This window comes from Rana temporaria, chromosome 5 (genome assembly GCF_905171775.1).
Source record: "Rana temporaria chromosome 5, aRanTem1.1, whole genome shotgun sequence".
NCBI classification, from domain to species: Eukaryota; Metazoa; Chordata; class Amphibia; order Anura; family Ranidae; genus Rana; species Rana temporaria.
The window spans coordinates 290567706-290592117 of record NC_053493.1 but is presented as its reverse complement, the minus strand read 5'-3'; the positions used below and the strand labels follow the sequence as shown (position 1 = coordinate 290592117).

Here is a 24412-nt window from a genome sequence, read left to right as displayed (position 1 = left end):
TAAGGGCTATAGGCCTACCTGAGAAAATGGAAGGAAAAAATCCTGTGGAGTTCATTGAGAAGTGGCTGATTGCAGCTTTTGGAAGAGAAGCATTCTCCCCTATGTTTTCTGTTGAACGGGCACACAGGGTGCCATCTAGACCCCCACAGCCTGGAGCACCGCCTAGACCATTCCTGTTTAAATTCCTACATTATCGGGACAGGGACGCCACTTTATACAATGCCAGAATTAATCCAGCAGCACTGAAGGTTGACAATACTAAAGTCTCCCTATTCCCGGACTTTTCTGCTGAGTTACAGAAGAAGAGAAGCAAGTTCCTGGATGTGAAACGCCGTCTGAGGGACCTCGACTTGAAATACGCCATGTTGTACCCGGCCCGCCTTCGGGTAGAGGTTTTTGGTGCTGTCCAATTTTTTGATTCCCCGGCCACTGCAGCACACTGGCTGGATCGGGAAGAGCAATCCATCAAAGAGGCGAGGGGTAGACGACCGGCAGACTGAAAAGAAAGTCTAATCTGATGACCCAGCATATTATGTGCTCACTTTCCTAGTTGCCTTTGTAAGGCGGTTTTTGTTCACTTTGGTCACTAAGGCCCAGAGTTTTGCTGTTGAGAAGCTCTAAGACACTGTGGTGCGCTTCCACTGTTGCCCCCAATAGGGTTGTTTCAGGCCCTAACTTGCCCCCTGGGTAAACTTTCGTTAGCCATGTTGGCTACATTACATATGATACTAAGGAGCGATGATCCCGCCATGCTCTGCTCTCAGGAAACTGCTCTGTATACTTCTTTGTTGTTTTTTCTGTTTTTTTTACTATTTTTTTCTATGCTCTCCCTAGCCTGTAGCCCACATGATCATGAAATGGGGTTCCCTTACTGCAGTAGACAAGGGTCCCAGAATGGTAGTATGCTTATTGTTTGTGTTATGCCTCTAACCTCCAAGATGGTCATAGATGATGCTTTAGATAATTTTTACTTATACGGTATAAGATTGTATTCTCCTACTGATATTAAGATTCCGGTAGCATGTCTAATATAACTAGGTGTCTGTCGTGGAATGTCCGAGGCCTGAATAGTCCGGTGAAGCGCCTTGAGGTACTGCGCACTATTAAAAGATTGGGCGCGGAGGTAATCTGTCTACAGGAGACTCACCTCCCCCCGGGTTCTACCCCAAAACTGGCAACTAGGCAATTTTGCCACCAATATCATTCTACCCATACGGTTTACTCGAGGGGAGTGAGTGTCCTGATCCGTAGTGGTACACAGTACACACTTATAAATGTTAAGATAGATCCCGAGGGCAGATATGTCTTTTTATATTGTTCCCTTTATGGGGTCAAATGTGTATTAGCGGGAGTGTATATCCCCCCACCATTCTCATCTAATGTCTTGAAAACACTGGCTGAATTTGTGTCCTGTCTTCCTGGTATTCCAGTCCTAGTAATAGGGGACTTTAATAACCTAATGGATCACGAAAAGGACAAACTTAAGACTGGTGCGGGACAGGGGGGACATGATAGGAAGGGTCCCACACCTTTTGCCCGTTTAATTGAGGAATTAGGCCTGTTTGATGTCTGGAGACTGCATAACCCTGATTCTAGAATTTATTCCTGCAGGTCAGCTTCTGTAGGGGGATTGTCAAGGATAGACATGGGTTTCGGTAATGGTCTTTTACTACCATTGGTACGGAACTCAGCATACCACCCGAGACACACTTCCGATCATTCCCCGTTTACGGTAGATCTGGGCCTGGGTGAAAGACGAGGTAAAACACTGTGGAAACTCAACCCGTTCTGGTTGTCTCTTATTCCGGAACCAGACCCAATCCCGGCATTACTTAGTGAGTTCTTTAGGGATAACTTAGGCACGGCGGACATTCATGTGGTGTGGGATGCGGCTAAAGCCTTTATGAGAGGCCAATTTATTAGAACTATCAACCAAATTAAATCGGGCACAAAGGAATGGGAGACACGTGTGTTAGAGGAAGCTCGCAGCTCAGAGGCAGCCTACGTAGCAGATCCATCTAATGATGGCTTAAAAAGACAGTGGATGGCCTCCCATACCATGCTTAAAGACCTATCGTTTCAACTTGCAGAAAACAAAAGGTTCTTCTTACAACAGAGACATTTTGAGGAGGGTGAAAATACAGGTCATATGCTGGCGATCCTGGCTAGATCACAGCAACCCCCTTCTCATATTGCAGTGGTAGCGGATGCGGGGGGGACACTATGCCACTCCACACGTTCCATTATAACTTGCTTCCAAGAATTTTTCCAAAACGTATACTCATCTAAGGTCAGCCCCACTAGTGAACAGTTGCACTCTTTCTTGGATAAATATCAGCTACCAAAATTTCCTGGGTCGGATGTAGCCATGCTTAATGCTCCCCTTACTAGTGAGGAACTTCTGGAGGCACTGGCGCAGGCACATAATGGGCGGGCGCCAGGGGCGGACGGTCTTCCCTCTGAGATTTATTGCAGATACTCTGAGCAACTCATCCCCATTTTACTAAAAGTTTATAATACAGCTTTTGAAACTGGAATTCTACCCCCGTCTATGAATGAGGCCCTGGTTGTGGTTCTGTTGAAGCCTGGTAAGGATCCTCTCTCACCAGACTCCTATAGACCGATCTCTCTCTTGACATTTGACATTAAGTTGCTGGCTAGAGTTCTGGCCACCAGACTCTCCAAATGTATTCATCAAGTAATACATAGGGATCAGTCGGGCTTCATCCCTACGAGGTCCACAGCACAAAACCTGCGTAGGCTATTCCTAAATATACAGGTGCCGGTGGACAACCCAGGTAATAGAGCTATAGTCTCTCTAGATGCGGCCAAGGCATTTGATAGTGTTGAATGGCCTTATCTTTGGGAGACTCTGCATAGATTTGGGGTGGGACCATCCTTCCTAAAATGGGTTCAACTACTGTATAGCGCCCCGACTGCAAGAATGAGAATTAATGGGGAGGTCTCTGACTCTTTCAGGCTCTTCCGGGGCACGCGGCAGGGGTGCCCCCTGTCACCCCTGCTGTTTGCCCTAGCCCTAGAGCCCTTGGCAATACATATGAGAGCTTCACCCGACATTACAGGTTTCATCCGAGGTGCAGGGCGGGATGTCATTTCTTTATTTGCAGACGATACACTGCTGTATTTGGGTGATACTCAAAAGTCGCTGGGGAATGCGATGTCCTTGATCGCAGGCTTTGGCGAACTATCAGGATTCAGCATTAACTGGAATAAATCAGTACTTATGCCTCTAGACCCCCTAACAGACAGCCTGCCTGACTGCGCTAGGGATATTGTGGTAGTGAATGAGTTTAAGTACTTGGGAATTCTGGTCACGCCAGACCCCTCCCAATATCTCTCTCTGAATCTGGCACCATTGCTACAAAAATTCAGACAGAAATGTGCGTCCTGGAAAAAACTTCCACTATCAGTTACAGGCAGAGCGAACCTCATTAAAATGGTGTGGGCCCCCCAGCTTCTGTATGTTTTCCACAATACCCCGATTTGGATTCCCCACAGGTGGTTTGCTCAGATAGATGCCCAGTTCAGAGATTTAGTTTGGGGTGGTAAGGTGGCACGTATAAAACTTGCCACATTACAACTAGCCAAGGATCAGGGTGGTTTAGCTGTCCCTCATGCCCGCTACTACTTTATAGCATCGCAAATACAGCATCTAGGAAACTGGGGGGAGGTAGACCTCGGAGACCCAATACGAGCCATATTACTCCCGTCGGGGCCAATGCTACCAGCGGTGTCTTACTTGGAAGCAGGACTCACACACCTGGACCAGACCTTACCTACGGTGGTGCTGCTTAATACGTTGTGGAAATACGTTCGTTCCAGTCTCAATATCAGGGGGGTATGCCCCTTTACTCCCATTTGGAAAAATTCCTACTACAGGGAACTTTTTAAATTAGAAGGCTTCAGGACCTGGGTAAATGCAGGTATACACTATATCACACAATTGTTTAGTGGCCCAACCCTCAAATCGTTTGTTAATCTGCAGGAAGAGTATGGTCTGCACAGAACTCAGTTCTATAAATACTTACAACTGAGACATGCAGCCCAGAGGGAAGTCAGGCTCTCTCCAATCTTGCTAATAAGGCACCCCCTTCATAAAGATGTGCTTTTTAATGTGGACAAGAAGGGCATGATTTCCCTTGTATACTCCAGACTGCTTAATGTAACACATGATGCATCGGCATTGCCGTGTAGGAAAGGGTGGGTATCGGACCTAGGTCCCATCGATGGGGATACATGGGAGCTGTGTTTGACATCCGCCCCTCTGGTCTCGGTATCGGCGCAACACAGACTTTCTCATCTATTTCTCCTCCATAGAGTATATAGAACACCCACTCGACTACATAAATGGGGTATACGGGATTCCCCAATATGCCCAAAATGTAATGTGCAGGAGGGAGATTTATTACACATGATGTGGAAGTGTCCAAAACTCTTCCGATACTGGAAATATGTTATTGATACTATATCCCAGGCGTATGGCTTTCCGTTGCCTCATGACCCGGTGGTGTGTCTGCTGGGTGGCCTCGAGGTACCTTCGCTGTCTCCCGGTGGCCATACAGCCGTACTTAGACTACTGTATGTGGCTCGCAAGGCCATCGCCAGATATTGGATCACTCCCCGAGTGCCTACAGAGGGTCAATGGGTAAAGCTGGTAAATAATCTACTGATAAGGGAAAAAGTCACATACCAACACAGAAATGCTCTTAAGAAATTCTACTCATTATGGCAACCCTGGCTGGACGTACCAGGCCTGGGACCCACGCAATTGATTATGGAAAGGCTATTGCAGGGATAAATAGATAGGATATGAGTCGAGATGGGCTGGCAAAGAGTGGGATGAATAATGTTCAAATAGCTTTTTGATCCTTGGAGCAGAGTGTGGGGCGAGGGATTCAGAACCAGGAGGTGGTTTAAGAATCAATGTGTTTGTTACAAATGTAAATGTTATTGCTTGCATTATGGCGGGGTAGGTTAAATAATTATTGCAATTAGAGGGTAGGGCAACATAGGATAGACGGCCTGAACGCAAATTGAATAAGGTTATATCCAAAGTACAGGTAGAATCTGGCTTTTCTTGGCCGCTGTCTAGGGGGGGTAAGCTCCTCTCATGTTTGATTTAGCTCATGTAATTATGATTGCACGACTTTTACCTGCCTCTCTCTTAATTTGGCATATGTTCACCCTGAATGTAATGATACTGTCTGTGTATGTATCCTAAAGTATTGTTTTACTATTTTTTGCATCAATAAACCTTTTTCTTGATTTAAAAAAAAAAATCAGATCGCGGTGATGTAAAACACGACGTGCAGAGAAAAATTAAGTTCAATACTTCCGAGCATGCGTCGACTTGATTCTGAGCATGCGTGGATTTTTGAGCGATGGATTTCCCGACAGACGATCGTTTTTTTTTAACGAAAATTTTAAAACAGGTTCTATTTTTTTGTCAAGATTGGATGGGTCCAGTGAGGGCTTTTTAAGTTTGGGGCTGACTAGTGCATGTTTCAAAGAGTTAGGGAAGATGTCAGAAGAGAGGGAGAGATTGAATATGTGGGTTAGAGAGTGTAGAATCGAGCCAGAGGGTGAACGTAGCATTTGCGAGGCAACAGGATCCAGAGCACAGGTGGTAAGATGGACGTTAGCAAGTAATTTAGCGACCTCGTCTATAGTGGTGGGGTTGAAAGAGGGAAGTAATGACTGTACCTGTAGGCCTGAGGCGCGAGGCATGGAGGGTATCTGAACATTAGAGATCTCATCGTGAATTGTATCAATCTTCCGCTTGAAGTGATTGGCGATCTCCTGGGCGGTGAGTGAGTTAGTGGGTGGAGACAAAGGAGGACGAAGGAGAGAGTTGAAGGTAGAGAAGAGTTGACGGGGACAGGATGATACGTTTTTAATGAGGGTGATGAAATAGGTCTGCTTGGCAGTGAGGAGGCATGAATTGTATTTTTTGAGGGTAGATTTATACTGGGCGAAGTCTTCCTGGGACTTAGTCTTGCGCCACAGGCGCTCGAGAGCACGGCTGTGTTTTTTCAGACTTCTAGTATCATCTGTTTGCCAGGGTTGAAGGCGACGGGGCCTTATTCTGCGTGTAGTGAGAGGGGCCAGTCTGTCTAGTGATGCTAGAAGTGAAGTGCTGTAGACAGAAGTGGCAAGGTGGGTGCAGGACAAGGGTGCGATTTTGTCATAGAGGTGGCCAGTCGCAGAGTATAGAAGAGAAGGGTTGATATGGTGAAGGACGGTTTCTACGAGTGACTGTTAGGCATTTATAGGGAGAGGAGACGGAGGAGAGGGAGAGAGTGAAATTAATAAGGTAGTGATCAGAGACGGGGTAAGGATAGTTGGAGCGGTTGCACGGAGTGCATATGTGGGAAAAGACAAGGTCAAGAGTATTGCCTTCAGAGTGAGTAGGAGCATGTATCCATTGCTTCAGGTCAAAAGAGGAGGTTAGACTGAGAAGTTTGGAAGTTGCAGGAGTGTTAGCATTAGTAGGGATGTTGAAGTCACAAAGAAAAATTGTGGGGATTTCAGAGAGAAAGTAGGGTAGCCAGGCAGAGAAGTCATCAAGAAAGGAGGATACTGGACCGGGGGGGCGGTAGATGACAGCTATCCTTAGAGAAACTGGGGAGAAGAGACGAATGCAATGTGCCTCAAATGAGGAGAGTGACAAAGAGGGAGGTGGCTGAAGTAACTTAAAGGTGCTATGTGGGGCCAATAGGATTCCAACACCCCCTCCTTTGCGTCCACTGGGTCTGGGGGAGTGAGTCCAAAGAAGACCACTGTGGGATAGAGCAGCAGAAGATGCAGTGTCCGATTCGTGAAGCCAGGTTTCAGTAATGGCGAGTCGATTAAATGAGTTAGCGATAAAGAGATCATGGAGGGAGGTGAGTTTGTTACAGACGGAGCGAGCATTCCAAAGGGCGCAAGAGAAAGGGAGTCTGGTCTTGGGAAGAAGGGAAATGGGAACTAGATTGTGTGGATTGCGACTGCATCCAGAGGGTGTAGGGTAATAAGTGCATTGAGCACAGTTAGATGAAGGAGGGCCAGGGTTTGGGGAGACATCACCAGAGGATAGGAGAAGTAGAAGGGTGAGGGAGGTAATGTGCGAATGCGATTTATATGAGGGGACATGCCCCAGCGATTTGGAGCATTGGGCATTTGGTTTTAGAATTAGCATGAGTTGGTGAGTGCAGTAATAAGAAGAGGACAGAAGTGAGGGTGATATATATAGGGTGTGGGGTGGAGAAGAGGGGTGAAGGCAAGACAGTTTAAGGATAAAAGACACAGCTGTCAGAAGGAGTGGTAGACAGTGCATTTTAGAAAGGGAAGGAAAAGTAAAACCTCCCAAAAAAAAAAGTATACCTGTATTATAAACGGCAAGGCATTTAATAGTTTCTCGCCTTGTACAATCGCTGAAGTGCAGAGTCAGAAGCGCTTCCACTTATAGAAAAGCCCCACTTGGAGAAAGAGCCCCAGATACTATGAGCCCCCTGCTAATGCTTCCCCCAAAAGATTGCTTACATTCATGGCCGCTGTTAGGAATCATGGGGCCCCCGTACAGCCTACCTGATGGGGCCCCCCCACACACACACCCCTTTATACAATATTTTTACCCAAAAAACATGAAAATCATTTTTAAAGGGACACAAATGCCACCCCAATTCCCCCTCCTAGTACAAATCTCCCTCACCCCAAAAATTCACCAGCCTAGCACACATTAAACTTTCTATCCTAGCACAAATCTTCTTCTGCCAAATCTCCCATGCCTGCAATACAATACGAACGATCCGGTCTCATGTGCTGTATGTGAAACGCTCTTTTGACAGGAAGGAAAGCACAGCACACCTCCTCCTGGATGTCTCCTCTTTGCTCTAGCCTCCCGTCTCCTTGTCCCAGCTGTGAGTACGAGCGGGGTAGGGGAAGGAGCTCAGCGGCGGCAGGCCAGGTTCATTATCCCTCCATGTCTTTCACCCAGCAGCTAAAAGCCGGTGGAAGGGAGAGTGGGAGAAACCTGGGTGAGAGACTTGAAGGGCATTGTTCTCCACTGAGCCTCCTGCTCTCAGGGCCCCTCTGTGTGCCGGGGCCCCCTACAGGATGACTGGTGGTCCCCCCCTATCAGCGGCCCTGCTTACATTTATACTGACAGAGATAGGGGGTGGGTGCATTTCAATTATCTAATCAGGAGGTAATAAAGGTATGCTGATCAACAGGGCAAAATTCTTAGTTCAAAAACAGAACAGCAAGAGGGCAATAAAATTAATGGGCCGTGATTTTGGGTAAGCCAAGGGAGATAATAAAGCATTGTAATGTGGACAGATCTACAGAGGGTTAAGCAAAAATAACATGCCAGTATTATCAAATAGACAAACAAAACAGACAGCAATGTTTCAGTTTTTGGGTGGATGTCAGACAGCTGAAACATACCATACACTTTTGGTTTGTGGTCCTTAGATGCAGTGTAGTCCCTTTTTAAAGGGTACTTTGTAAATGGAAACACACAACAAAAACTACTAAAAGGGGTTTTCTCAAATTTGACTGAAAGGTGGAAATACACCTCAAAAACTGTCAACTTTTTGATTTTAGTCTGTGTCTTCATTTAGAGACTTCCCAAGGGAAGTGTGGGAAAATCCCTCCAACAGGGCTACAGGAAGCAATACAAATACAAGTTTTAGAACCGCGGTTATGGTTTTATTGTGTCCCTCTTTAGAGTGTCCAGATGGTGTATGTAAAGTTAAAGAGGTTCTAACCCTTTCCAGTTTTTAATACAAAAAAAAAAACATTTGGAGTATAAAGGGCATTAACTGGGACGTTGATAGGCACTTTGATCTACCCTAGACAACTTGCTCCTTGTGACCCGAGCCTTTCTAAAGGAAGCATGTAGTACAAAACAAAAAATTGTAGGCTATCGCTGTCCTATTAATCTGGTTGACTCCAGCCTAAAAAAAAAAAAAAAAAAAAACAGATCTGCAGGAAGTAAAGTCCAAACTCCAATATGCATACTGGTTCCGGGTCACAAAGAAATCATTGAAGCCACTGGATCAGCATGAGTGGAAGACAACCAACGTTTCAAAAAGGAGAGGTCACCACAGCACAAGTTTCTACCTAGAACGTTTCCTATAACATTTCATCAGAACTCCAAACTGCCACAAAGAATTCATCTCATGGCAAAATGAGTAGACATTACAAGAGTAGGCTTGGATAATAGCCAGCATTAGGAAGACATCTGCTTCCTAAAGAGAAAGCAAAGCAGCTTCTCCTAAACTGTACAAAAATATTGTGCCATAAAAGCAGAGCAAGCATTCACCATTTTTTGCACGTGAATTACAGTAGGTTCTGTATGTACATCTTGAAACCCTTCATGGTATTTAGAAAAACTAGAAATATTTCATAAATTTAGCATTTTTGAAAATAACCTGTTGCCATATTTACGGGTATATCTGCATCCAATTTGCATAGCAGAATGTGACTGGCTCTCTATGGAGCCGGTTCACATATCTCCGCAGAAGGTCTGGTGCGATTTGCTGGAAAAACGTGTGCCGTTTTTGTTTAGTTTCAGGTCCGAATTCAGCCCAAAATTCAGGCTGAAATCGCACCCAAAACAGAGAACCAGCTTTGCACTGGACCCCTGCTGTGCGACAGATCCGGCGATGGTATGAACCCAGCCCAAGGCCCCTTTCACACATCCGTTTTTAGACATCTGCTTGCTCAGCAGGGATTGCTCCGTTGATCCCCGCTGAGCCAGCGGATGACTAGTCCATCTCTGCATGCTGTGCAGAAACGTAACTGTCAGTTTTCATCCGATCCAATAGACCAGGGGTCTCCAAACTGCGGCCCGGGGGCCAGATGTGGCCCTTTACTTGCTTTTATCTGGCCCTTGGGGCAATATTTCATATTCTGACATAAAAAAATGGGGCCCAATTCCTCCCAATGACACCAACAATGGGGCACAATTCCTCCCAATGACACCAACAAAGGGGCACAATTCCTCCTAATGACACCAACAAAGAGGCACAATTCCTCCCAATGACAACAAAGGGGCACAATTCCTCCCAATGACACCAACAATGGGGCACAATTCCTCCCAATGACACCAACAAAGGGGCACAATTCCTCCCAATGACACAAACAAAGGGGCACAATTCCTCCCAATGACACCAACAAAGAGGCACAATTCCTCCCAATGACACCAACAATGAGGAACAAGTTCCTTCTAATAAAACCAACAAAGGGGCACAGTTCCTCCCAATTACACCAACGATGGGGCATTGCTTACTTAACCACATTTTACATTTTTAGTGTACAAAATCTTTTCATGTACAACAGATTTTCACACGGCCCAACATGGTAAAAACTTCTACCACACTGTAATTTATACGCCCGACAAGACCTTTCTCAATACCTTGGTGAGAGTCACATCATGAACCACGAAACAAGAACACAAAGCAAACATTAAAATTAGCCATATGAGACATGTAGACATGTGAAGAAAGGACTAGTTGGACACAGCCAGAGTAACAGAGGTATTTAGGCAAACAGTCCTCTAATATGAGAAAGACATTTACACATAAAATGACACATTTTAGGCCCCTCTCACGCTGACGGAACAATCGGGTCCGCCTTTCCTTTCACCCACTGCCCTCTATGGAGTGGTGGATGTCAGCCGACACCCTCTGGCATCCGATCCCGTTTACTAAAAACAGATGGATGGATGCATGACAGGCGGCCTGTTTCCATCCAACAGCACCATAGAGAACAGCAGCCTGTGTCAGTGTCTGCTCTACATCAGCAGAGCAGGCACCGACCTGTCACCGGACCGGCTCAGTGGGGATCAGCGGAGAGATCCCCTGCTGAGTTGGCAGATCCAATGGCGGACTCCACCGCTGTGAAAGGGCACTTACACACTGAACGCAGGTTTGAGTTCAGCTGAAGGATTTCAAACCCACATTTCAGTGCGAGTTCAGAGGCGATTTGAAAGACACCTGTGCGGGTTCATGCATACATGTCTACTGAAATTGCCCCCGAATGCACCAAAAGTAGTGCAGAAACTACTTCTGAAAATTGGTGTGGTGTCGCACAGATTGGGACAGTCCCGTTGCTGGAAATATGCTGTGGCACATCAAATCACGCCCATGTGAATGGGGGCTTAAGATTAATTGGTTATTTTCTATTCTGCCAGTAGCCCTGCAAACAAAATACACAATTGCGTGAACGTCATCGGCGCATGCGGACTGAAGAAAGGGTCTGCTCGTGCTGTTTCTAAGGGGCTCGTGCTGTGACCGGCAGCTCCCGTGCACAAGCATAGGAGCGACATCATGTGACTCCGGCCAGTCACAGAGCCGGAGTCCATGGAAGAGGGGTGAAGATGGATGCAGCCACCAGCAGGGACATTCTGGGCTTCGTTTGCAGGTAAAGGGCAACATAATGGGCTAGTATGCTTGGCATACTAGCCCATTATGCTTTTACTTTGCAGGGAAAAAAAAAAAGTAAAACCACCAGGGTTTAATTCCCCTTTACAAACTGTGGCATAGACATTTTTATGACTTATTTTTGAGGTATGCCTCAAGTGGTTTGTAGCCATCACCCCCCAACGCTGTATTAAGAGGAATCCTTTTGTTGTTTGTTTCAGCTGAATGCTAAACCTACTCTCAGCCACAGTCTACGCCTATATAGCCCTGTAAAGAGCAGGAAATAAAAAATAAAAAAAATTTGCCTGTTATGCAGCTGCTCCGATCAGATCTCCAGCGGATCCTCCGTTTGCAGGAGAGAACTGACAATGCCTGGGAAGCGACGTCTCCCATAGACTTACTTTGGTGCTTCTTTTGTCGGCTTCCTCTCCTACACACTGAAGCTACTGCTCTGCCTGGGAATGGAACCGGCTGCAGAATTGGTCAGGAAAAGTAAATTTTTTCTTTACAGGGCTAGACAGATTAGGCTTAGAGTTAGTTAGGTTTTGCCTTTACTTCCACTTTAATTTCATGTTTACTTTCACTTTAGTTTGTTTGTAAGAAACCAACCATTTACTAACAGATGCAACCACCATCATCATTGTGTAAACTGTACATACGGTGCCGTCTTCCAGCAGAGGCATAGGGACTTCCTGTCTGTTGCCAGAGCAAAATTAAGTCAGGTAGAGTTCTGCTCCGCCATTGACAAGAAGCCTTGTATATTTTATGAATGAATATTAAACGTCCTCATTGGCTGAGGGAAAAGGTGGATGGATGACATCACAGTCTACTACCTAAGCCTAACACAGTTGTTCACTATATAGATGGTGTTAACATTACTGCTGATTAAAGGGAAACTATAGCTTAAAGTGGTTGTAAACCCCACTTTTTCACTTTTACCTACAGGTAAGTCTATAATAAGGCTTACCTGTAGGTATAAAGAATATCTCCTAAACCTGTACGGTTTAGGAGATATTCCCCTCGCAATGCGCCGCTGATTGCAGCAGCGCATGCGCAGGGGGATCCTCGGCTGAAGGGGCGGCCGGCCGGAATAAAATCTCCCGCGCGCATGTGTGGGAGTGATATCGCCACTTCAGCCAATCACAGCGCTGGAGCGGCGATACCCGGAAGATACGCCGAGTCAAGATGACATCTCGCTCGGCATGGACCAGGTAAGTTCCCTACACCTCGTTCTGAGGTAAGTATTTCATAATGAGCTAATATGCTAATGAAGCTTATTATGGCTTTTGCCTTGCAGGTGTAAAAAAAAAAAAAAAAATTTTTTTTTATATGTGGGTTTACAACCGCTTTAAGTAAATTACCAATTTTAAAGCCCAACTTTAGGAATTATAACCCCTCCCACCAAAGTTTAATTGCTCGCTGACTCTAGGGGATAAGGAATAAGCTGCATTACTTACCTTACACCTCACTCCAGCAATCTCTTCCACTATAGGGATTGTGGGCAGTGCTTCACCATCCTCACAGATAATGAAGGACTACTGGTTCTACAATGTACTTAATGACGTCATGCAACCGGGGCATCTTAGAGAAGAGGCTCTGGGGGAACCAGTGGCACAGATAGAGGAAGCTTGCCAGAGCAAAGTATATGGAGAAGTATTACATTTTATTCCTCATCACCTAGAGTTAATGAGCATTTAATCCTTCCCCTGTGGGGGGTGGGGGAGGCAGTCACTGCAGTTTCTTGTAATTTATGCAGTTGTGCAACATTTTTCTAAAACTGATTTGCTGTCACCTAGGGCTTGTTCATGCCAGTCCTGTGAGACAGCATTGCCCAACACTGAGAAAAGGCAATCTGACTAATGTTCTATTGCTTTCATTCACACCAACACTCTGAAAGAAAAAAAATAAATAAATTAGGACATTTTTTTTTGCACAGCACAGCATGTTCTGACATGCTGCCGCACACAGAACGTAGGTTAAAAGGAAAAAATATGTAAGCACTATAATGCATTTCAACAAAGCAGCAGGTCTAGTGTGCACCTTAACGTGTGCTTGCAGGTGTAAAAAAAAAAAAAAAAACCTGACTGTTTTACATATAGTAGTAAAAATAGGAAATTACGAAACAAAAAATGTCCTACAAAAATACAATTAGAACACCCGGGTATCCAATATAGGAACTGCATTAGCAGCGTTTTTAGCTGGCAGAACATTGTGTTGCACACTGTGAATACTTAGCTTGTTAATGTGTAAAGAATCAGAGATCAGGTAAGTAAAAGGTCTCCATTTAAACACACAATCTGACAAGACTCAGGCACAAAAAGTATGTTACTACACACCTACCCAGCTGTACAATAATATGAAGGAAGTAGTATATATCAATTATATACTCTGGTACTGTAGTGATAAATTCTCCTTGTAGGAGGCATCTGTGCATTTTAACTTGTGTCACAGAAAAAGCCAAAGGATCAGTACGGCAGCCAGGCAAACAGCACTTTCAGAAATGGGTTTCTCTCAGCACAGGTTTGCTCTTTAACTTGATCTTACAAGGTATACATATCAACAAATATGAGAATATGAAGTCAATATAGAATTAACAGTGTTTCTACCCCAGAGGGCTTTATTTCTAAAGCTGTTTATACACATTGCTGTTCCAAAACATACACCGCCCATATCAGTGCTTTCATGTAGCTGTTGCAGCCAGCTATTTCCGATAAGCTGTGGGCAGGAAGTCTGTGCAAAACAATGACATGCTGGCACTGTCCATGGCAGTTCACATGCAATTGCTCAAAGAGAAAATATATGCATTTAAGGATAGTGGAGTAGCTTTGTATGCAGCCAGAGTGTTCGACCAGGGCTTCTCATCGGTTCCCAACTGCATGTATTCCCTCCGTGTGCTGCAGAACCTCTCAGCCCATCATTGATTTGTACAGGATGAGTAGCCGCAGCCGATTAGAAATGCCTGATTGTATCCAGAGAAATATGCAGATTTGGCTGTAGATCTAGGAATCACCATGTGAATAAGCCCTTATAGTACAGTCTTTGTATATTTACCAACAGCTATGTAGTTCAAAGGCCCATCAAAGCAATTCATTCAACTTTATCCAAAAAAAATTAAAAATAAAAAACACTTCATAACAAAGACGAAGTATGACAGTACTGATTTTCTAATAGGAAGACTGTTGTGACAGAAATGCACTCCAAAAAAGGTAAGCCGCTTGGCCAACTTCAATGTTTTGAATCAAAACAACCAAGAAGTAATTAAAGCCTGTCTGCTTCACATTTACTCCAAGTCTGTGACCAGTCGCTAAAAGCGCTGTAGCCCAAGAATTCGTTTGACAGCCAGTCAACTAGCATTTTCTGGAAATGAATGATCAGAGTTAAGGTATTTGTCCCACGATAAGATTATCATTTGTAACCCTGCAGTAAACATTTAAAATGAAAAAAACTGGTAGAATATTTACTTTCTCCGTAATGTCAATAGGACAGCCTGAATTTAAAAAATATATTGCAAGTCACAGCATAAAATACTATTTATGGTGCGAAAAACACTACAGCATAAAACCCCTTATTTTCTGTACATTTCTACAAATGCTTACCTGAGCCTAGGTTCACGTTGGATCGATTTGGCATGTCAAAATCAGCGGCAATGGCACTGTCCGAATCAGTGCGATGCTGCACCGATTCCCAAAAGTAGTTTCTGTACTACTTTTGGCGACTTTGGGGTGCGATTTCCATAGGCATCTGTGCAGCAACCCGCACAGATGTGTCTGAAATGGTACTGACATGCGGGAATTAAATCCGCTGAACTCGCAGGATTTCATTCCCGTTGGCAGTGTGAACCTGTGCTTAAGGCTTGGTTCACACTGCCGTCTCACAGCACAGGTCCAGTGCGTCCTCCTTCACTGTTCCAGGTCCGATTTCAGTCCAAATTGTAGGCTTAAATGGATCAGAAAACGCACATGAAGCCTGTGCAATTCGCTCCAGAGATGTGCGAACCGGCTCTATAGAGAGCCGGTCACAATCCCCTGACATGCGAATTGGATGCAGGGAAACCCGCACTAAATTTGCATTAGTGTGAACCCAGCCTAAAAGAGTTCTGCAGCAAAAAAACAAAAAACCTTGGATTGCGAGCATAATTTGTTTTGGAAGCATGCTTGTAATTCAAAGCACATTTTCCCATAAGAAATAATGGAAACTCATATCATTCGTTCCACAACCATTTATTCATAGGTCTTTCAGTTTATAGTCCATATAAAAAGATTATAGCGATGTGATAGGTTGTGTAACCATAAAATGTCCATCCACAAATGGCAGCCTCTACAAGGGGATAAAAAGCAAAATCCAGCAGGCGCTACAGAGTATAAAAGAGAAGAGAGGCGCCTCCAAGTGTAGCAATATGGTTACATTTAATGAAGGTACAACATTTAGCAATTCACATGGTTGATGATTAAAAGAGGCACATCTAAGTATGCAGGGATCCGGGGTAAAGCAATCCACATAGACCATCCTCCTCACCGCTGGCTCTCACCGCTGTCAGTCTGCAATTGTGACCGTGAAGACTACCCTGCAGCTGAGCGATCTGAGAGCGAGGCTTGAACCGCTCATGGAAGGGACAACATCAATGGTGGTGAGGAGAATGGTCTATGTGGACAGCTTTACCCCGGATGCCTGCATACTTGAATGTGCCTGTTTTAATCAACCACCATATGAGTTTCTAAATGTTGTGCCTTCATTAAATGTAACCATATTGCTACACTTAGAGGCTCTACTCTCTTCTATTTTATACTCAGTTGTAACACGACGCTAGAAATTTCTTGTATATCAAATTACATTTATTAAAAAATTTAGCTTGTCTTGCATAACGCTCTTAAACCAAGTTACTCCCAAGGTTTTACTGTAGTAGCAAAGGTGAAAGAATAATCCTTTAATGTAAAATCTCTCCCCAGATTAGAACTTTTTTATTGTGGAAAATTACCCCAATAAACCAACTTTACTCGTGATGTATCCTGCAAGTTTATTTTATGTACTCATTGAGAGTTTAAACGTTATTTCACCTTTATAGAAAAAAATGGAAAGGTGAACTAACACCGTACACGCTCCCCAAGCCCCCCTTTACTTACCTACGGCTATGCTGAGCTGTCAAAGCTCTTGCAGCCGCTCTCCTCTGTGCAGCTCTTCCAGAACGGACCAATTCTGATTGGTCAGTGTCTGCACAATGATATCCCTCTGGTCTGTCCAGAAAGTGCTGCACAGGGCTGACAGATGAGCAGGTATTTCAAATCGGCTGCATGGGCTCCGACAGCCCAGCATCGCTGGAGGGAAGTACAGTGGGAACCAGAGGGGTGCAGAAGGGTGGGGGAGGGAGTATGGTGTTAATCTACCTTTACATTTTTTCTGCAAGGGCAAACTAACCCTTTTAAAGCCGAACTACACTGCATCCGAGCACCACAAACCAAAACGCTATTCAATTCATTTTTGGTTTTAAAAGAACACTCATCCATCAATGTCTACATGCTTTATTTTGTTGAGAAATCACTTTGAAAAAAATACACCTTAGCATTTCTGGCCATCTTGTGTAAGGGTGGATGATTCATGTAGCATTTACTTCCTGGTGTCCATCTGCCCTTAGCTCAGGCATACAGGCAGGAGAGCCTAAAAGAGGCATACATTACAAGGAGGAGACAGGCAAGCCCAAAATATGACTTCAAAGATGAAGTTTGCATAGTTATTACTATGATAAGGATAATTGCACAAACAATGGATGCAATAAATGTAAAAGAGAAAATGCACTTACATCCATCTATCTCTTCCTGAACATCATCCTGAAGCAGCGACAAATCTACAAGAAACATAACATAAGAATGATGGAAAACAATAATGCTTACCTAAACATTCACACTGCCAATACGTTTTAAAAACTGATCTGGGGTAGATGTCTAACTTGCAACTCAAAACCCACTGGAACATCCTGATTCCATCATGCAGGTTTGACGTGCAAAGGTCTGCTTGGTCCCCCTCTATCCCTGTCCCCCCCCCTTCTCCCATTGTCTATATGTTTTTACCCCACTATCAGAGGTTATACTCTCCAATTTTATTGGTCCTCGCTGCTCCTAGTATAGAGTATCACTGCCTGCTCCTGGAAGGTGGTGGCGTGTTCGTGCTTCCGTTGGAAATGCTTCCTATAGTGTACTGAAAGCGTGAATTGCATCGTTTTGCCCTGTTATTGTCATCTGAACATTACTTGTATTACTTTATTCTGTTAAAAGCAATAAAAACATATTTGACTCTAACTTGCAACTCGAAGTATACCCTTGTAGAGCTTTAACAGTAAATAATCCAAAAATGTTAAGATTGTCGTATGAAAGGGTTTTTATAGTAAAATTTACAGTGCAGTCAAGGAATCCCAATAGTTTTCAAATTTCGCAAAGCCTGGCCAAAAAGTATAATTCTGAGCGATCCGGGCCAACCTGCATATCGGATGGGTGGTCTGTTGAGCATACTGCTATCCCCACTGGAATGATCGCTCTCACTCATCCACAAATCTGCACATGCTCAATGTGCTCTCCCTCAAACAGTGGCTCTGAGCTGCCCCTGCTCAGTTCCGCTCAGACGGGAAATGCACTGTGCACGTGAGAGCATGCTCATTCCTGCAATGATGAGGGACGGCGCATATTGCAGGATGTAGGGACAGTGGGGTTGATTTACTAAGGCAGTGATGGCGAACCTTGGCACACCAGATGTTTTGGAACTACATTTCCCATGATGCTCCACTTCACTGCAGAGTGCATGAGAATCAGGAAATGTAGTTCCAAAACATCTGGGGTGCCAAGGTTCGCCATCACTGTACTAAGGCTACTTTCACACGAAGGCGCTTTGCAGGCACTATAGCGCTAAAAATAGCACACTGAAAAAGCCGCTCCATTCACTCTAGAGCGGTGCGCTGGCAGGACGCTCAAAAAAGTCCTGCTAGCCACATCTTTAGGGGCTGTAGGAGTGAGGTATACCTACAGCGCCCCTGCCCATTGAAATCAATGGGCAGCGCCGCTGAACTGCCGCTGCAGTGGCACTTTTAACCCTGTTAAAAGCACCCCGCTAGCAGGCAAATAGCACCGCAAAAACTACGGTAAAGAGCTTCTAAAAATAGCAGCGCTTTACCACCGATTGCGCAACGCCCCAGTGTGAAAGTAGCCTAAAGGGAAATCCACTCTGCACTACAGGTGCGCTTGTAAGTGCAGTCGCTGTAGATCTGAGGGGAAGCTCTGCTGATTTTATCATCCAATCATGTGCAAAGAAAAATGCTGTTTTTTATTTTCCTTGCACGCCACCCTCAGATCTACAGCGACTGCACTTAAAAATGCACTTGTAGTGCAAAGTGGATTTGCCTTTAGTAAATAACCCCCAGTGTTCTGTGAGATCTACACTGTCCTGCATAGAGACTAAAGGCCCGTCCGTACACATGATCAGAAAATCCGAAGGTAAATTTCGTCCGATGAACAATCTGCCAATTTTCTGATCGTTAGTATGTTGCTTTTGACAGCCAATTACGAAATTTCGTCAGACAAAAACTGGATTTACAGGCTTTAAAATATTTGTCTGATGTGACCACAACGTCAGATTTTCTTTTCGTTAGTACAGTTTTCTGCCAAAAATCTGAAGAGCAAGACTAGGCATGCTCAGAAATGAAAGAACACAACAAAACAATTCAACACATTACGTCACTTCGGACGCTGAATTCTGTCGTACCAAAATTTTCACTTTCGACTTCCAACAAAAAACTGGCGAAAATTCGTCCAATAATCTGATCGTGTGTACAAGGCTTTATACAAACGATGGAGGTCCCCCCCCCCATCATTGCAGTAATGAGCAGGCACCCCTTTCCACAAATTTGGACACGTGCAGTGCACTCTCCCTCGCCCTGTCAGAGCGGAACAGCTGAGGAAGAGCACACTGTGCATGTGCAGATTTGTGGAGGGAAAGCGCTCATTCCAGTCATGATGGGGGCACGTTCAACAGATCATCTTATATGCAGGACGGCTCAGAATGCCACCTTTTGGCCAGGCTTTGTGGAACAGGTATTGTAATTAAAACAATCCACAATGATTTAACTACTCAGGTGCCTCGATTGCACAGGAAATTTACCATTAGGCCTCATGTACACTGCTGCTCCTATACTTCCGTTTAGGAGCTATTGGCGGGTAGACATGTGCACACTGAAATATTTCGTTTTTGTCCGGAAAAATTTAGTTACTCCCGAAATTCGTTTTTATTTATTTTGTTTCGTTATAAAATGCATTCGTCCAAAAATCCGAATTAATGTTGAATCTGTCAATTGAAAGGCTTATGGTGTCTGTCGAATGTTCCAAGAAGATTCGACGGAGCAGCTAAACTGTACGACGCCGCAATCATACATTTCCGGTCGAATGTTCCGCCTACAAGTTATAGAAGAATTCTAATGTTGTATGACACTAGTAATAATTATATTTATAAATTATTATTACTAGTCAACCAACATTCAAATTCTTCTATAGCCTATGGGCCGAGCATTTGACTGAAAATTTATGATTGCGGCGTCGTACAGTTTAGCCGTTTCGTCGAATCTTCTTAGAACTTTCGAAAAACACCATAAGCCTTCAATGACAGATTGAACGTTTGTATGTTTTTCGCTGCTTCGTCGAATCTTCGTTGTTCATGGTCTACCCCAACACTGTCTCTATAATGTCAAATCTTTCCTCTTTATGTAGAATAATCTTGGACTAATAGAGTTAAAGCGGGGGTTCACCCAAAAATCAACTTTCTGCCATTAGATCCAGCATACTGCTGACATCTGCAGTATGCTGTTTTTTTTTGTACTTATCGTTTTATCAGCCGTTGTTATCCGGCTCCGAGCGGGGATTCCTTCCGGGTATAGGCGTTCCTAAGCCAAGCAGAGTTGATTGACGGGCTGCTAAAGCGCGCCACGCCTTCCGAAAATACCCGAAGTGACGCTCGAGTGTTTACGGCGCCTGCGCAGTCAGCTCTATACGGCAGGCGCCGTAAACACTCGAGTGTTACTTCGGGTATTTTCGGAAGGCGTGACACGCTTTAGCAGCCCGTCAATCAAATCCGCTTGGCTTAGGAACGCCTATTCCCCACAGAAATCCCCGCTCGGAGCCGGATAACAACGGCTGATAAAACGATAAGTAAAAAAAAAAAAACGGCATACTGCAGATGTCAGCAGTATGCTGGATCTAATGGCAGAAAGTTGATTTTTGGGTGAACCTCCGCTTTAAGGTTAGGCAGATTTGACCGCAGGTTCGATAGACACAGATCGCTATTGTCAGCGTCATGTCGAATCTCCCATCTATATCGAACTGTTGTAGCAACGAAAACGAAAATAAAGCATTTTTTTTGTCAGATCTTTCAAATTCTGTGCGTTCGTTTGTTAAAACGATAACAAAAATACCCGAAATTCGGACAAAAATAAATGCACGTCTATTGGCATTTTTTGTTTTGTTTTGTCAAAGCCCCTGATCTCAACTCAATAAAAGCCTGTGTGTCCATGCACACATAGGCTTTTAGCAGAGATTAGGAGCTGCAGGGTACTGAGGCAGTCAAAGATCCTAAACGCAGAAGAAAATCTCATTCAGGAGGCAAGGTGTAAAAAAACAAATACTCCTAAACGCTAAGTGCGTTTAGCACTTCAGAGTTTAATCATCTGAATGGCCAGAATAAATAAAAATTCTGTCCAATGAAAATGAACGCCCAAACACCAAATGCTGCTTAGAACTCTGCTAAACTCACCTAAACTGGTTTGAAAAAATGCAGCTCAGGTGAGTTTTTAATGCAAATTGTATCCTTCCAGGAGAAATCGCTCTACAATAAACCAGTGTGCATGAAGCCTAAATATGACCTTAAAGAATGTGCACAGAAATGCTTTCATATACGATTGGCTCATCTTTGCACTGCATATATTTTTTTTAACTTCTGATCAGCTCAGTGTATGTTTAGGCTCTTCCCTACATGGCATAATATCCAGATTGATAATACATAAGGGAAATAAAACATGATTGTGCCAGGAGAGTACCGGAATACAGGGCCTGTTTTACATGGGCTTCAGCTTGTATAAGAGCCGTGCCAACAGCTAGCATTTGCAGGCCTTTTAGTAAGCTTTGTTGAGGAGCGATTCACACCACAATCGCATAGGAACGCACTACACGTTCCTATGCGATCCAGCAGCCCATTCATTTGAATGGGCGGCAAATGGAACCAGACTACACAAAAAGTAGTGCATGCACAACTTTTACTGCACCATATCACATTGTACTACGGCACTATGCGATCTGGTGCCCACAAATGCACTGCGTTTGCAATCCACATTTGTGGTGCATTCAACAATGTATTGGCACCCACAGCAAATCGCAAAGGCAGTGAAACGCACCTTTCCCACACTACATTCTGAAGCTGTACCCCTCAGCTCTAATTTGTAAATGATCAATACAGATCCTAATGGGATATTGTCCCCCCTCGTACTATCCTACGGGCGCTGCCTGTCCCCGCCCCCCTGTACTATCCTACAGGCACTGCATGTCCCCCCTATACTATCCTACGGACGCTGCCTGACCCCCCCCCCTCATACTATCCTACGGGCGCTGCCTGTCCTCACCCCCCTGAACTATCCTACAGGCGCTGCCTGACCCCCCCTATACTATCCTACGGACGCTGCCTGTTTCTCCCCCCCCCCCCTCATACTATCCTACGGGCGCTGCCTGTCCCCACCCCCCTGTACTATCCTACATGCGCTGCATGTCCCCCCTATACTATCCTACGGACGCTGCCTGTTCCCCCCCCCCCTCATACTATCCTACGGGTGCTGCCTGTCCCCACCCCCCTGTACTATCCTACAGGCGCTGCATGTCCCCCCTATACTATCCTACGGACGCTGCCTGCCCCCCCCCGTACTATCCTACGGGCGCTGCCTGTCCCGTCCCCCCCCCGTACTATCCTACGGGCGCTGCCTGTCCCGTCCCCCCCCCCCCGTACTATCCTACGGGCGCTGCCTGTCCCGTCCCCCCCGTACTATCCTACGGGCGCTGCCTGTTTCCCCCCCCCCTCATACTATCCTACGGACGCTGCCTGTCCCCCCCCCCCATACTATCCTACGGGCGCTGCCTGTCCCCCCCCCCCCATACTATCCTACGGGCGCTGCCTGTTTCCCCCCCCCTCATACTATCCTACGGACGCTGCCTGTCCCCCCCCCCGTACTATCCTACGGGCGCTGCCTGTTTCCCCCCCCTCATACTATCCTACGGGGCGCTGCCTGTCCCCCCTTGTACTATTCTACGGGTGCTGCCTGTCCCCCCCTCGTACTACCCTACAGATGCTGCCTGTCCCCCCCCTCGTACTACCCTACGGATGCTGCCTGTCCCCCCCCCCTCGTACTACCCTACGGATGCTGCCTGTCCCCCCCCTCGTACTATTCTACTGGTGCTGCCTGTCCCCCCCCTCGTACTATCCTACAGATGCTGCCTGTCCCCCCCCCCCCGTACTATCCCACGGGTGCTGCCTGTCCCCCCCTCGTACTATCCTACTGGTGCTGCCTGTCCCCCCCTCGTACTATCCTACGGGTGCTGCCTGCCCCCCCTCGTACTATCCTACAGGTGCTGCCTGCCCCCCCCTCGTACTATCCTACTGGTGCTGCTTGTCCCCCCCTCGTACTATCCTACGGGTGCTGCCTGCCCCCCCCTCGTACTATCCTACGGGTGCTGCCTGTCCCCCCCTCGTACTATCCTACGGGTGCTGCCTGCCCCCCCCTCGTACTATCCTACGGGTGCTGCCTGTCCCCCCCTCGTACTATCCTACTGGTGCTGCCTGTCCCCCCCTCGTACTATCCTACTGGTGCTGCCTGTCCCCCCCTCATACTATCCTACTGGTGCTGCTTGTTCCCCCCCTCGTACTATCCTACTGGTGCTGCCTGTCCCCCCCTCGTACTATCCTACTGGTGCTGCCTGTCCCCCCCTCGTACTATCCTACTGGTGCTGCCTGTCCCCCCCTCGTACTATCCTACTGGTGCTGCCTGTCCCCCCCTCGTACTATCTTACTGGTGCTGCCTGTCCCCCCCCCCCGTACTATCTTACTGGTGCTGCCTGTCCCCCCCTCGTACTATCCTACGGGCGCTGCCTGTCCCCCCCTCGTACTATCCCATTGCAGGTATCTAGTGGCCCCCTACACATAAGAGAGAAGTACAGCCAATAGAAATGACAGGCCGGCCCTGTGGTGGGACTAATATCAGAGCCCTGTGTAGAAGTCCATAGACAACTCCCAGCGCACACACACCAGTCACTGGCCACTTTCTCCCGCCCCTGGCCCAGTCACAGCGCTGCCATGGCACATGACAGTCTCTATGACACGCACACGGCGCCGTTTCTCTCACCCGCCATCTTGTGTCCCAGGCCGCGCCGCTACATGGAGTCTGCAGCCCGCACAGTCTCCGCCCAGCTCCCGGGGGTGTGTATGAGGTGCGGCCGCTGAGGGAAGGGTGGACGTCCCCAATGCGCCTCCGTGTTTGCCTCCAATTCACAAGTTACAGCCTCAGATCACGGAAGATCCCACATCGGAGTGGTTGGGGGGGGAGGAGATGACATCACAGTCATGTGACCGCACCATGTGACTCCGAGGGAGAGATGGGACATGAGTGGAAGGGCTCTACTCCCGGGAAATCACTGTGTGTGTGTGTGTGAGGATTGGGAACACCCCTCTGATTAGGAAATGTGGGGTGCAGGCAGTAGTGTATTTAGTTTTTTTGCTGCCCTAGGCCTGACTAAGGCCCATGTACAAGGGACGCAGCTAAACGTACATTCAGAGGCAGGTGGGCGATTTTTTGCCCCTGAAAGTGGAAGTAAAAAAAACCTGCAAGAGAAAGGCATAATGAGCTAGTATGCATAGCATACTAGCTCATTATGAATGACTTACCTGAAGTGCTTCTCGTTGCGCTCCTCCGCCGCCGCCAT

At 46.1% G+C, this 24412-nt stretch overlaps 1 protein-coding gene across 1 annotated transcript in view; it reads right to left on the bottom strand.

The window, feature by feature from the left end:
- Positions 1-24074, bottom strand: part of PPP4R1 (protein phosphatase 4 regulatory subunit 1) — a 113064-nt gene extending 88990 nt beyond the window's left edge. The window contains 2 exon segments of the mRNA XM_040354584.1: positions 17221-17265; positions 23836-24074. Coding sequence (XP_040210518.1) covers positions 17221-17265; positions 23836-23842 — 52 coding nt within the window. The 5' untranslated portion in view covers positions 23843-24074.
- Positions 24075-24412: the final 338 nt, after the last annotated feature.